Here is a 15,818-nt window from a genome sequence, read left to right on the forward strand (position 1 = left end):
GCAAACTCCACACCGACAGTGACTGGAATTGAATCTGGGAGCATGGCGCTGTGAGGCAGCAGTTCTAACTACTGTGTGACACCATGCTGCCACAAATGAATATTGATAACATCCTTTCCATGTAAAGTTGTTATTAGAATAGGGAGTGTGTGCAACATGTAAAGCAAGCTGCTGCAGATGCCACAAATCTGGAATAAGAACAGAAAATGCTGCAGACACTCAGCAGGTCTGGCAGCATGTGTAGACAGAGAAACAGCGTTTGAGTTTTGCAGCCTATTGCCAGAACACAGACTTGAAACGTTAACTCTGTTTCTCCCTGTACAGATGCTGCCAGACCTGCTGAGTATTCCCAGCATCTTCTGCTCTTAACTGAGTGCACTATGCATATTTTTTTGAAGCAGATAATCATCCAAAAAGAAAAGGGATAAGTGTTTGAAAAAGAAATGTACAAAAGTCAGTGGGGAAAACAGAATGAGATCCAGTTTGTGCAGATAACTCCTATTAGAGAATAGCATGATGAGAGGATATGTCTTTGATTTCATATTCATAAATTTTAATTACAATGCTGTTAGGGTCATGCTTCACAAAAACTTCCTCATAAACTCTCTGCCGAGTAATTGATCTATAGAATCTGGCAAATGTTAACTTGTTGCTATGTTTGCTTGCTTTGCAGTGTAGGTATTCACCTGGTAATTCTCCAAACGTCTGCTAAAAATTACCTAAAGGAAACAGGTTTGAGATCAAAGTTGGAGGATGGCTAGAAACAGGTTCTGGGAAACTAGCCTTATATCTTTGAACCCAACTGTGATTGATAGCTTTATTCAATTGTTAAAGATTTCTTTTGATGTCCGTTGTCTCAGGGGTTAGGGTGAAGGTTAGTTGGGGTGTGGGGCGGGATGGTTGATTACCCAGCACAGATATTTATTTGGCAGCTTTATGCCAATCCAGCCGTTCTTCCTTTACTCTTATGTTGCAGCCTTTGCAGCGAGATGATCATCCAAAGGTTCTGGAAAGCATTCAACTCAAGTATGAACTTTCTATCATGTTTCTATATGTTGGCCGAAGATCAGCATTTTTAGCAGTGCATTTGTGAAGAATTGCATTTTGTTGTTTTTTGGGCTGGAGAACTCTAGGCTAAGTAAATTTAAACTTCTAAAAACCTGATCTGTAGACTATAGCTCAGGTGGCATGGACTGATAGAATGACTCTTCTTCCTTGCTAATAGCTCTACTGGAAGGCCAAAGGCCAATAATTCACATGATGTTGCCCCATTTACTCCATATGGGCAGCTCAGTGGCACTGCTGTCTCACAGCACCATGGACCTGGGTTCAATTCCCGGTCTGGGTCAGTGTCTGTGCACATTCGCTTTGTGTCTGCAGGGTTTCCTCTGAGTGCTCGGGTTTCCTCTCACAGTCTGGTTAGGTGCATTGGCCATGCTAAGTTCTTCCTCAGTGTACCCGAACAGGTGCTGGAGTGTGGCGACTAGCAGATTTTCACAGTAACTTCATTGCAGTGTCAATGTAAGCTTACTTCTGACACTAATATATAAACTTCAAACATAAAACTATCAGGCCCAGGTTATATCGGTATTAAATAAACTTTAAAACTTATTCTCAGACTAGTTTGCTGCATAGAAAGGACATGTGTACACAACAGGTCCCGGCTGGAATTGAAGGCACAGTCAGACTAGAATTCTTTACTTTACATGGTATATTTTGCCAGTCAGTTTAGTAGAGGAGGAAAGCTCACTGTCGCTGATCACACTATAGATAAACTGCATCTCTCACAACTACAGCGAACCCAGAACTGTGATTCTGTCACTGCACATGGCCAACTGGAAGGTGATTCGCCGCTCCTGATCTAACCTTTCACTCAAACTTTCGCCTCGAACAAGAAAATCATCTTAATCAGAGCTCCCACTGTCCCTTTTAGAGGTAGGAATAATTTGAGCTATCATTGGCCAAAGATGATGAATCAGCAAACTTGCTGGCAGCTCCATCCCATCCACATTAAAATCCAGTCGGAATGAAAGTTGTCCCACTGCTTAATAAAACCTCAGCTTGACTGATATTCTGCAGGTAACTCCAATACATATTACGTGAAGAAAAGCCTCAGCAGAGCAGAAGTTGCAAGTTAATTCATTTAGACTTTTTTTTAAAGGCATTTATTTGACATCTCCATCATAAAATTGAAGCAGCTAATACATTTTTCTAAAGCTTATTGCAAACAGATGATTTGTTCTCTCCAATGTTTTTCCTCCTTGTTCCAACTTTTCCACCTTCTTCCGTCAGGGAAAAGATACAAGAGTCTGAGATTACGGACCAACACGTTCAAGAACAGCTTCTTCCCTGCTATAATCAGACTTTTGAATGGTCCAATTATCTAAAAGGCTGATCTTTCTCTTCATCTTACCTGTAACTGCAACATTATATACTGCACCTTCTCCTTTTCCTTCTTAAAGTTCATTTATTAGTGTCAAAAGGAGGCTTACATTAACACGGCATCCCCAAGTCGCCACATTCTAGCACCCGTTCGGGTACACTGAGGGAGAATTTAGCATGGTCACTGCACCTAAGCAATCCGTCTTTTGGATTGTGGGAGGCAACCGGAGCACCCAGGGGAAACGCATAGTTATGGGGAGAATGTGCAGACTCTGCACAGACAGTGATCCAAGCTGGGAATCGAACCCGGGTCCCTGGCACTGAGAGATAGGAATGCTAACCACTGTGCCACAGTGCTGCCCTCTCTTGTTATATGGTATGCTTTTGTCTGTATAGTTTGCAAGAAACAATACTTCTCACTGTATCACAGTACATGTGACAATAATAAATCAAATCCTTAGCTGAACACCACTAACACCTAATCCAAGTGGCCACTCCGAATGACTGACCCATACACAGGGCACGCCAATCAAGTCTTTTCTGACCCAGCATCATCATCCAGCAATTGGCCAATCAGGGATGGGACCCCAAATTTTCCTCTTCTTAGGCCACGGGTGGTGAGGGGAAACATAGCAGTTCATAGTTAGGGTAATTGAAATCGGTTAACGTGATATTGATCTGATGTGTGGCTGTCATAGATGAGCCTCAATGGCGTTTTTGACAAGGCTACTTTGAAAAACAAAATCCTGTCCTATTAAAAACCATCTACTATTGAGCTCAGCAGAAATAGGCTTTGAAAAGCCCAAGTTCTGAACACAGATACGTAATTCCATAGGCATTATAGCACGGCACGGCAGCACAGTGCCAGGGGCCCGGGTTCGATTCCCAGCTTGGGTCACTATCTCTGTGGAGTTTGCATGTCGTCCCTGTGTCTACGTGGGTTTCCTCTGGGTGCTCCGGTTTCCTCCCATATTTTGAAAGACGTGCTGGTTAGGTGCATTGACCCGTACAGGCACTGGACTGTAGCGACTGGGGCAATTTCACAGTAACTTCATTGCTGTGTTAATGTAAGCCTTACTTGTGACTAATAAATAAACTTTCTTTTTCTTATCTTTTTATTAAAACAAACAGGGAAAAATCAAACTTTCCATTTCTTTGGGGTCTACAAATTCTGAATTAAGACTTACACCTGCGTGAAATCATGCCTTAGGTATCAGTGGCTCATGAAATTAAATCGACAGGATTGTAACGATGTAGTCAGAATTCTCCACTATAAAAACACTAGGAACTGTCCATAAACAGCTGTAGCCATAGTCAACAGCTGAGCTGTTGAAAGCCAATCCCTCCACCACACAGTTCACACAAAGAATGTTGCTGTTACAAGCAAACAGAAAGACCTACAGATATGTAGCGTTATGATAGTCTAAACAGCTGCACCCATAGTCTGTAGGTAGATCTCAAAGCCATTTAGCTTTATTGGTTTATTGTTCTATTTAACTTTGAACGAAGGACTACACTAACATTACTGAGTAAGAACTTTGCACACACATATAATGGAAAAAAATTCAAGTAGATTAATAAAAAATATATAGTTGGGATGTGTATGTTGCCCAGAAAAAGCATTTCTGCTATACTGCAACCAGTATATGTGCAGCCTGATGCAGCAAAAATATTTCTAAAGAACTAATAGATGTCCTGCAGCTCAGGAATATGTTTTCCTATAAATAACAAATTCAGTGGACTTCACTGAGATGGCTTAAATTTATTTCATTTGTGCCTTTTGATTTCCATCCATGACCAAAGGCTTTTAACTCCTTCCGTCGGCTGAATCTGAACCTAAGTCTCACAACTAAGTACAAGAAAACAGGTGGCTCTGCCAGAGAATGGTTGCATTTATGGCAAAAATCAAACCAATATTTATTGTCTACGTGAGCTTAAATTTGGTGGAATATTACAAAGTGCAGCTGCAAGAAAGAAAAGCCGGCTCCAGTGAACTCCACTGAATACATAACAAAGGAAACAAGGGTATGATTGTTCCCATCTCTTATTCACAAATCCAGGAGAAGGAATGGCTACGTACTGTGCTTTGTACACCATGCTCTCCAGTAGCTGCATAATAAAAAACTATTCATGCTGATACAGTCATCTTTTCAAGTTTACACGCTTGGGCCTGAATTTTCCCAAAGCGGGAAGGGTTCCGCCCCCTCAGCCAAACTGGCGCCAGAGTCCAGGTTTCAGAAGTCCCACCCCACAACCTGGCACCCATATTTTACCTAGGGGTGGGGCAAGAAGAAGCGCAACATCCTTACTTTTATGTTCCTTTCCTCTCACAGAGAAGGACACAACTCAAGAAGCTGTATTGACTACATGTAGTACCTGAACACTAACCTTTTGTGACTCATGCATGAGAACACCAGGATCCCTCTGTACCTCAGAATTTTTCAGTCGTTCTCAATTTACGCAAGACTCTGCTTTTTTTTTACTGAAAGTCACTGAAAGTGGCAATGCAGGTAATTAAGAAGGCATATGGCACGCTTGCCTTCATCGGCCGGGGCACTGAGTTTAAAAATTGGCAAGTCATGTTGCGGCTTTATAGAACCTTAGTTAGGCTGCACTTGGAATATAGTGTTCAATTCTGGTTGCCGCACTACCAGAAGGATGTGGAGGTCTTGGAGACGGTACAGAAAAGATTTACCAGGATACTGTGTGATATGGAGGGCATTAGCTATGAGGAAAGATTGGAGAAACTTGAGGGACAACCTGATGGAAATCCCCACAAGATTACGAGGGCACAGACAGAGTGGATAGTCAGAAGCTTTTCCCCAGGGTGGAAGAGTCAATTACTAACAGGCACAGGTTTAAGGTGAGATGTACAAAGCAAGTTTTTGTTTTACACAGAGGGTGGTGGATGCCTGGAACTCACTGCCGGGGAGGTACCAGAAGCAGATATGATAGTGACTTTTAAGGGGCATCTTGACAAATACATGAATAGGATGGGTTAGAGGGATTTGGTCCCAGAAGGGTAGGGGGTTTTAGTTCAGATGGTGCAGGCTTGGAGGATTGAAGTTCCTGATCCTGTGCTGTGATTTTCTCTGTTCTACCTGCCAAAGTGAACAACTTCACATTTTCCCACATTATCTCCACCGACCAGGAGTTTGCCCACTCACACAACCTCTCTCTGTCTGTCTGCAAACTCCTTGTGGCCATGTCGTGCCCAGTGAAGATTGTGGTGGGACAACGCGGGGTGAGAGAATCGTGAGTGAGAGATCCATCATGTTTAATGCTAGTGCAAATCCCTGTTGACATTCCCTCAGCCACCGGGTTCCTGCAGAGTGTGGGCGGGAACCAGATTAGCATGTTTAAATGGTTATCCCTGCTCCTGGGATTCTCTGATTCTTCTTCAGGTGCAGCGGGAGCCCAGCGAGAACCAAATGGACACCAGGTATGATGGCCACGCCAGCAGGCTAGAGACCATTGAAGCCCCGATATGGTGGGGGACATAGCTGGGCAGTGCCCATCGGGCAGTGCCAACCTGGGTGTGCCCACCTGAAACCCTGGCAGTGCCAGGTTGACAGGGCAATGCCAAAGGGGTGGGGCCTAATGGTGATGGGGCATGAAGGAGTCATGAAAGGGGGTCATGTAAGAAGACCCATTGGGAGAACCCCAATGCCAGCGATCTATGTTGGGAGGGTGTTGGGGAAACATACCTCAATAAGGAAGGGTCCTAATGTCCCTGGGGTGAGGGAGGGCATCTTCAATTTGACTTTGAGATTGGGACACCCCTTAAAAATGGTGCTTGATTTCTGTGAAGTCGGGCTTGCCGGCTTGTTTAGGGCTCGTCCTTCTCAGAACTGATGCAAAACTTGTCCTCTCCCAAAAAATCACTGTGTGGGGAGATTACAATATGATTTGCACTGGACATACCAGCACGTCATTAGTGAGTCTCAGATGCTATCGTCCAGGCTCACTTACCTTCTTGCCAATCGAACTGCAGCCTGACAAGAATCACAATTGGTCTCCAGCAACAGCGACCTGACATGATGGCTTCGCCATGGGGATCAGGAGCCATTGATGCCCCTGAGGTTGTCAGGGGCAGGCCCAAGCAGTGCCCATGGGGAGCAAAGGGAGCAATTTTCCAGAAGGGGGACTGGAACAGTGAGCGATCCGTGGGAGTGGGGTGGTTGATGTCCTCGGGGTGGATGGGGGCTGGCAGGAGATCTCATCGGGAGAACGGGGCGTCCCAAATAGCTTGCAGCCAACTTCATCGGCAAATTTAGACCCCCGCCCACCCATTGGCAAGAATCACACCTGGGCCTTTTCTTTGCACTAAATGCCAGACGATTGCTTATCGCAGCTCGCCGAAATAACCAGCGCAATTCTCTCCTGTTTTCTTGTTCGTTCAATCATAAGATTGCGCCCTGTAATTTTTTTTGGTTAAATTCCACCCCTTACATCTTCTTCACATCTATCTTGGTGTTGTGTGCAGATTTAGTTCCCATGTCTTCAGTCCCTTGATCCAAATCATTCGTGAAATAGTAAAATGTTGAAGTGCCAGCACAGACCCTGTGGGACTCCACTGGTCTTATTCCTGCCAATCAGACAAAGACCCCTTTATGCAAACTCTGTTTTCTGCCAGCCAGCGAACCTTCTATCCATGCTAATATGTGACTCCATTCCCACCCTTCCCTCCCCAGGAGCTTTAATTCTTCACAATAATCTTTGTTGTGGCACCTCAACAGATGCCTTCTGGAAATCTAAGTCCAGTATGTCTACAGGCTCTCTTCTATTCACAACACATTAGTCCTTCAAGAAACTCTAATCAATTGGTTAAATATGATTTCCCTTGGACAAACTTTGCTGATTCTTCCTGATAAGTGCCCAGCTATAACCTCCTTAACGATCAATTCAAGCACATTCCCCATGGCTGATGTCAAACTAACTGGCCAATAGTGTCCTAGTTATATTCCTGCTTATATTTGCAACTTTCCAGAACCTCGCGAAATTTAAAAGATTAACACCAACTACTACCCCATTAGCCACCTCTTTTAAGACCCTAGGATGAAGTTCATCAGTACCAGGTGACTTGTCAGCCCACAATGTCATCAGTTTGCTCAGTACTGCTTCCCTTGTGATTGTAATTTCACCAAGTTCCTCTCTCCCTTCCACCTCCTGACTTACAGCTATTTGTGGAATTACTCTGTATCTTCTACAGTGAAGACAGAAGCAAAATATTTGTCCATTTAATCCATCATTTCCTTGTTATCTATTAACTCCCTGTTCTCACTCTCTAAGAGGACCAACACTCACTTTACTTACTCCCTTCCTTTAGAAACTCTTGCTATCCATTTTTACATGCCTAGCTAGCTTCCTCTCATACTCTAATTTCTTTCTTCTGAATAAAATCTGTCATTTTCTGCCATTCTTTATATTCTGATAAATTCTTGAGTGAGTCTAAGATTAATATTTTAAACTTAAATAAGGGCAACAATGTGGGCATGAAAGAAAAAACTATTCTTGATCCTTTCCCCAATTTCTTTAGTTAATCACGGATGGCGATTCTCCATTTAGAAACTTTCTTTATAGCAGAAATATACTTTTTCTGGATATTCTGGAACATACCCTTAAACATCTGCAACTACTTCTCTATTAATCTATCTCCTACCCTTGTATCCCAGTTCATTTCAGATAGCTCAGCTTTCATGCCCACATGAATGCCTTAATTTAAATTTAAAATATTAATCTTAGACCTGCTCTTTCCCTCTCAAATTCAATGTAATAGTAAATTATACTGTGGTTGCTGCTTCCTAGGGGTGCCTGTATTCTAAGGTCATTAATTAATCCTATCACAATACACAATGCTAAGTTTAACTTGTTCTTGGGTTTTTTCCAGGTCTGCTGCTCTAAGAAACTACCTCGAATGCATTCTAGGGACTCCTCATCCAGGCTACCACTGCCAATCTGATTTTTCAGATTAGTCATCTTTGATGCGGGTAGTGAATACACACGTTTATTTTATTACGAAGTAAGTACCTGAAGGAAATATTTGTTGCTATAAAGGATTAAGTACTTGAAATAATTTAATTGTATTAGAGGGTTTTTATCAATACTATAGTAAAGTCTGTAACGAGACTTAGAACTTTATTTTATTCCATTTCACCATGGCTTCTGAGATCTGCCCATGATGGATGCTGGGTGAGTGAATGTGGAGGATGCAAGGGAGAAGGGGGAATGGGTTGGCAATACGTTGGCATTGGTGGAAAAAAGGGCTTTATAAAGAGTAGGGCATAATTTGGCATGGAAGACATTAGTGACCACGTGGGGTGGGTAGGGACATGAGGTGGCATAAGCTGACAAGGACAGGAAATGGGAGTGTAGGGACAACTGAGGGGATGCGGGCTAGATGTCTGTTTTTTTGTTTTACTGTAAATATGTCACAGAGCATCCAGGCAGTCCTCTAAAACAGCTCGCCACACATTGTTTCTGGAGAATCTACCTGCCCAGGCATATTTCTGGAGTGGGGACTTTTCTGTACCTGCCTCAGAAGTGAAAATTTGGCCCTTTCTAGTCATTTCTGTACTATGAAAAAGAAGCAGTCTGCACTTGTCTGCTTTTGGTATGTAGTAGCATCATCAGTCACACAGCAGATCTAATGTGGGGGGAAATTCTCTGGCTGTTCATGCAGCAAGATCCCACTTGGCAGCGCACCTGCCCCTGAGGGTTTCACAGTGATCTGGGGGTGACACTAATGGAGAATCTGGGTGGGAGGTTGGAGTATAGTATTTTGCCCAACATAGCTTAAAAGAATTCTGTCCACTAACAATGCTATGAAGATTTGCATTTCACACATGGTCCATCATTCTGACACAGTTACGTTGTTCTACAACAAACAGGAATTAATTACTATGTAAATATCCATCCCAGAGCGCTTCTGTCACACTGCCAACATATGCCAAGTAACAACGTATCAGTCAATGAGCCACATGGAAAGGTGCAAGAAATGCACTCGATGATGCTCCAGCATTTTGAGTTTGAACTGTGATTATTTCTAACTTACAGGAACTAGAAGACACAACAGACACACTGTAATAACGTCATTTATGTTGAATGAGTTAGGAAAACATCCTTTTCCCTGGGAGAACTGGATTTGCATTGTGATGATACTGTGCCTTTAAGAATGTATTTGTGTCATGTTTCTTGTGCAGGACTTATTTTAGTAGTCAGTTCAATTGACCGGTGCTGCTTTGTTTATAATTGGCAGTGCACAAGTTGATACTGCGGAAGCATAACTGGTCCTAATTACTGGAATGTTTGTTTTAATCTTGGCTAATGCCAAGTCATTTTAGTGTTTTCCCCCGGGGTTTTTCAGAGTGGGACTTGATGAGGTTGATTGACAGGAAAAATCATGTGACTGGATGGGACTAGGCTTACTCAGAGAAACCGTGACAGATACTGTTGGGAATTGTTAAAGAGAAGTAGTTCTCGATGTCTCTGTCTCTCTCTGGATGTGGAGACTGGAATCTACCAGAAAATAAGTCTCTTAATGTTAATTCTTTTGTTATATTTTAACTGTGTTGTTAAATAAAGTTTGTGTTAATAAAAGCTTCCTGGCTGGTCATCAGAATCACACCTGGAGTGAAACATCTTATGCTCACACTCATGCCAAAACCAAAATAAGTTGGGGTCTAGATTAACTTCATAATGTACTTTGGAATTTCTATCTGGTTTCTAACAGCATTGACAACAAGATGGATGGGATACAAGCCTAATCTTCTTGCCAGATAGAATAATCTATTTGAAATATAACTATTCCAGTTTTAATGCCAACTGATATAACAAATTCCTGAACTCAGGCACCCAGTCCAGTTTAAAAGTTGAAGTTTAGTTATCAGTGTCACAAGTAGGCTTACATTAACACTGCAATGAAGTTACTACACTCTGGCATCTGTTCGGATACACTGAGGGAGAATTGAGCATGGCCAATGCCCCTAAACAGGTTGGACTGTGGGAGGAAACCGGAACATCGGGGAGAAATCCTCGCAGATATGGGGAAAACGTGCAGACTCCGCACAGACAGTGCCCCAAACCAGGAATCGAACTTGGCTCCCTGGCTCTGTGAGGCAGCAATGCTAACCACTGTGCCTCTGTGCCAGTGTATTTGATTAGCCAAGGACAGATTGAACCCATCCAACGGAAAGATCCAAATTCAGGATCCAGCTGGGGAGTCCAGCATTCTGATCAGGAGGCAAAATGAATGTTGAAGTCCGTTTGAACTAACCAATGACACAAATATTTACATAAGTTATTTTACTAGGAACATTAATTCTATGGAGACGCTAAAATTCCTACCTGCTCTGCGCCCACCATACTGATTGGCTTGCACCTGAAGAGATGGTTGATAAACTTTGGAATGAAGGAGCTGTGTAATTAAAAAGCGTCAGATGTCACATTCTGAAATAGAAAGTCTGAACAGAAATAAAATACCCACCTCGGCTTTGAAAAAGGGGAAATTTATTTACGGGACCACGTGGGAGCGGCTAAGATGTAATTTCATATCCATGTGTTTTTTTTGTTTGTTTATGGGACATGGACATCGCTGGCTGGACAGCATTTATTGCCCATCCCTAAGCGCCCTTGACCCAAGTGGCTTGCTAGCCCATATCAGAGGGCAGCTGAGAGTCAAGCACATTGCTGTGGCTCTGGAGTCACAAGTAGGCCAGACTGGGTAAGAACGGCAGATTTCCTTCCCCAAAGGGCATTAGTGAACCAGATGTCTTTTTTTCCAGCAATGGTTTCAGGGTCATCAGTAGATTCTGAATTCCAGATTTTTTTTATTGAATTCAAATGCCACCATCTGCCGTGGCAGGATTTGAACCCGGGTGCCCAGAACATTAGCTGAGTTTCTGGATTAATGGTCCAGGCTGTTACCCGAGTTCCTAATGTCAACTATACTGGCATTTAGTCAAGTGCTCCATCCACATCTGTCATTAACACTGCCCACGCCCTACTGCACAGTTGTATGATTAGACAATCACTAAAACAAGGATCAATATCTTTGATGTGCAGTAACAGACTGAAGTAATGGGACCAAGAACCACGACATCAGATTTACAGCAACAATGCATCAGTCCTTGAAACGTTTAAGCAGGTGGCTTGAAGTGACAAGAGTCGAAGGATTGGGAGCAGGATTGCCAGCTGTTTATCCTACAGGGCCAGCAAGTCACGAATGATACTGGGATCTGTAGAAAACTGGAAAGGGAGGAACTATAAAAGAACGTGCAAAAAGAAAGACATTTAAATAAATAAACTAAACTGCACAGTCGAAGCCTTTTAGTACCACACAGATTATAATTAAGAGGTTCAGAAACACTTGCAATTCAACATTAGGTAATCTGATACAGATTATAGGGCGGCACCGTGGTTAGCACTTCTGCCTCACAGTGCTAGGGATCCAGGTTTGATTCCCGGCTCGGGTTACTGTCTGTGCGGAGTCTGCACATTCTCCCCGTGTCTGCGTGGTTTTCCTCTAGGTGCTCCTGTTCCCTCCCACATTCCAAAGATGTGCGGGTTAGGTTGATTGGCCATGCTAAATTGCCCCTTAGTATCGGGGAGTTAGTAGGGTTATAGGGATAAGGGCATGAGCAGGATGTGGTTGATGCAGACTCGATGGGCCAAATGGCTTCCTTCTGCACTGAAGGGATTCTATGATGAACCAAGATATCGTAATTAAGCTAAAGCAAAAATATCAAAGCACATACATGAGAAAGGGCACAGACCTGAAAATTAACTCCGTTTTTCTCTCCACAAATGCTGCCAGACCCACTGAGTCTTTCCAGCATTTTCTGTTTTCATGGAAGCAGATGACTGTCAAAAACCTCTGGTTTCATCGTTGACTGGGATTCTCCTGTCCCTCTGCAGTAATGGAGTTTTGGCTGAGTGCAAATTCTCCATTTTCACTGGCAGCAGGGGTAGGGCGAACCAGACCAGATCATCCCGCCCACCATCCTTTTACCAGGAGGGTCATTTAATTTGGTTCTGATCCATAATTGCTTTCCTGGACCAGAGCGTTGACAGCTAGTAAATCATAAGTTTGTTTTTAAACAGGGATACCAATAAACCACAGCTTTAGACTCAGGATGTAATTGTTAACATCCAATATGAACAGCGCGGTGGGACCAGCCCTTCAGCCAAGCACGCTTAAATGCTGATACAGAGGAACGATTAATCAATATTAAAATTGGAGAAGAAAAGCAAGCCAATAAAGTCAGATTTCTCTACTGCAGAACATAACTTCAGGATAGGAAAAACATGAGGTGGGTTCATAAAATTTATGAGGCAATGAGGACCAGCATGGAGTAACTGCTCGAGGAGGAAGGAGACAGTAATCACTATTCCTTTGTACAAGATCCAGTAGAAAAAAAACCTATAATATTAAAATATTGAAGTAAAAAGGTTGATCATTCCTTCACACTGTTTTTAATTCACTTTTAACTACTGTAAATCATGGCGTATTGTGACAATTCCTTTCATCCAGGCCATGGTTTTGCTGGCATGTGCGTCGACAGACTTCAGCCTCGACATGTATTCTCGAATAAGTAGTTGGCCTTACTGTTTTCACCTCAGAAATGCATGATTTACTTATTAGTGCCTTTCAATTGGGTGCAAAGGCACAGATAGACAATGGGGGCTGTAGGGGCTGTGTTGTGAAGTTACGTGGGGAGCTTAAGACACGCTCATTCTGTGTGTGGATGGTGATGGCATCACCTGCACCCACGACCTGTGGTTCACTTTTATCCTTGGTGATTAAGTCAACCCCTGTTTTTAGGGGGTTTGCTGAGGCTTCAAATGTCCACTTATAAGCCGACACCTACGTCACGCTAGGTGGCTTAAGAGGAAACGGCAATAGCAATAAGAACCTGATTTAATTTGATTCTGACCAGTATGTACTCATCTGGCAGCTACCAAGTCAGGGGATACCAATAAGCCACAGCTTTAGACTCAACTGGCGGGATTTTCCAGTCACACTTGCCCCAAGGCTGGAAATTCCTACTCAAGGTCAACTGACCATTGTACAGTGCACCCCCTGCCCACTACGATTAGGGTGGCAGGTGGGACAGGAAAATTCCACCCAGGATATAATTGTTAACATCCAATGTGAACACCATGGTGGGACCACTCCTTTAAGTACGCTTAAATGGGGATCAGAATCATATCAGCCATGATTGAATGGCGGAACAGACTCGATGGGCTGACTGGCCTAATTCATTTCCTATATCTTATCATTTTGAATGTTGATATAGAGGAACAATGAAGCAAAATAATCAATATTAAAATTGGAGAAGAAAGGTAAGCCAAAAAAGGTCAGATTTCTCTATAGTAGAGCACATTTGAAAGTAAAGAAAGAGCTGGAAAAACTTTATGGGACACTAATGGCTTCAGACATATCTCGCTGTTTGGCACATAGTTTGATGGATCATCACTGTTAAGAACTATATTATTTCCTCATTTAACACATATTAGCCAGAGAAGATAAGTGCAAAAAATTATCAGTGTAGATGACATGGAGAAGCAATCAGTGAATTCCTCATGTCAAGAAGTTCTGTTTCTGGCTAAATGAGATATTGAGGAGAAGAACAATTAAAAGCTTGAAGAGGGCAGAGAATTCAGGGAATCAAATGTCTTCTGGTCTTAGTGCAGGATGAATCAAACTTTTTGATTTGATTTATTATTGTCGCATGTATTAGTATATAGTGAAAGGTATTGTTTCTTGAGCACTATATAAAGCATACCATCCATAGAGAAGGAAAGGAGTGAATGGAGAATGTAGTGTTTCAGTCATAGCTAGGGTGTAGAGAAAGATCAGCATAATGACTTAAAACTCTGCTGGTTTTCTAGAAAGATCCATTAAGTTCCACTGCCCAATGTTCTACAAAAATGTTCTGAAGTTTAAAGTAAGACAACATTAACATCCCAAAAACAACACTGTTTTGCTATTGTAATCCTCAAAACATTAATTAAATATAAAGCAAATGGGCTCAAGGCAAACTAACTGCTTGAGACAGGTGGTCATTGAATCAAATGTTCCCAGAGGGACAGGTTCCACTGTATCTTTCTTTTCAGTTATGGACCATAATATACTAGTGGCAGAGGACCTCAAGGTCAACAGGATTTGTAAATACTGTAAGTAGGAGATTACAGACATAAGACTGGTCTATTTCTGCCACACATTACTCAGTGGTAACACATCTTTAACCCCATTATCACTTTAGCAGCACACATGTATAAGATCACATGTCAAAACAAGTGATTAAAAACATAAGCTTCGTGCATATCATGATTCCATTGTGAACTCCTGTGGCATTGTTCCTCAGACAATTTGCTCCTTGTAACGTTATGAGGAGCATTATGAAGTTTTGGTCAGGTGTTAAGGCTGCGTGTTGCTTCTTAATGTGAAAGGGAATTAATTGGGCGCACTGGGGGCACTAACCTGAGTAAGTGTGGTTTAGGGTCTCTGAAGTTTCTACTTGGAATTTGGCTGATTGTTGTTATGCTTTTTTGGCAACAAAAAGTCTTTGTGAATGTGATTCTTCCTCACAGTGAATGGCCTCATTCAAGAGGCAGAGAGAATGCAAATAGAAAGGAAAAATTGTATTCCCCGTGGAATTTTTGAGTGGGCGGAGGTGGGGTTGTCAGGCTGCAGAGACTTACACGAAAAAAATGAACATTCCTTTACCTTCAACCCCGGCTCAGAAACAAAAAGTGATGGAGGAAACATGAGAGCAACAAATTAAATAGAGGCTGTAGTTATTTAGTCTTTGCACTGGGCTACGAGGGTCACTGTTAATGCAAACAGTGTTTCCAATTACTTCTGCAGTAGAGGGAGCTGCCCATCGCTGAGTCCTGGATCTTCAGTTCAATTAGAACAGGGGACAAGTCACCAGGCCGGTGAACAGCACAAAGCACCAACTCTGCTCATCGCCTTTGTGTGTGTATATTTTCAATTACATCGTTGCAAATGCTGCTCAACACACCTCAAAAGGTTAGACACACTGAAACAGCCAGAGACCAAAACGAGTAGCTTTGTGGACATACCCACATAAACTTATGACCTGGCACGGTGGTTAGTGCTGCTGCCTTCCGGAGCCAGGGATCTGGGTTCAATTCCGGCCTCTGGTGACTGTCTGTGCAGAGTTTGCACATTCTCCCTGTTTCCTCCGGGTGCTCCAGTCCAAAGATGTGCAGGTTAGGTAGATTGGCCATGCTACATTGCCCCTTAGCATGAGGGAGATTAGCAGGGTAAATATTACGGGTTATGAGAATAGGGCCTAGGGTGGGATTGTGGCCAGTGCAGACTCGATAGGCTGAATGGCCTCCTTCTGCATTGCAGGGATTAATAGAACATAGAACATAGAACACTACAGCACAAACAGGCCCTTCGG

The 15,818-nt window shown here is 42.8% G+C and overlaps 1 protein-coding gene across 1 annotated transcript in view; it reads right to left on the minus strand.

Annotated features, from left to right (window-relative positions):
- The window catches only part of vps53 (VPS53 subunit of GARP complex), a 276,635-nt gene that overhangs the window by 38,311 nt on the left and 222,506 nt on the right, over positions 1 to 15,818 (minus strand). Inside the window, exon 19 of the mRNA XM_080210682.1 lies at positions 10,729 to 10,798. Within this exon, the coding sequence (XP_080066808.1) occupies positions 10,729 to 10,798 (70 nt within the window). The remainder of the gene's footprint in view (positions 1 to 10,728; positions 10,799 to 15,818) is intronic.

Source organism: Carcharhinus amblyrhynchos, chromosome 23 (genome assembly GCF_965287045.1).
Source record: "Carcharhinus amblyrhynchos chromosome 23, sCarAmb.v2.hapA, whole genome shotgun sequence".
Lineage (NCBI taxonomy): Eukaryota > Metazoa > Chordata > Chondrichthyes > Carcharhiniformes > Carcharhinidae > Carcharhinus > Carcharhinus amblyrhynchos.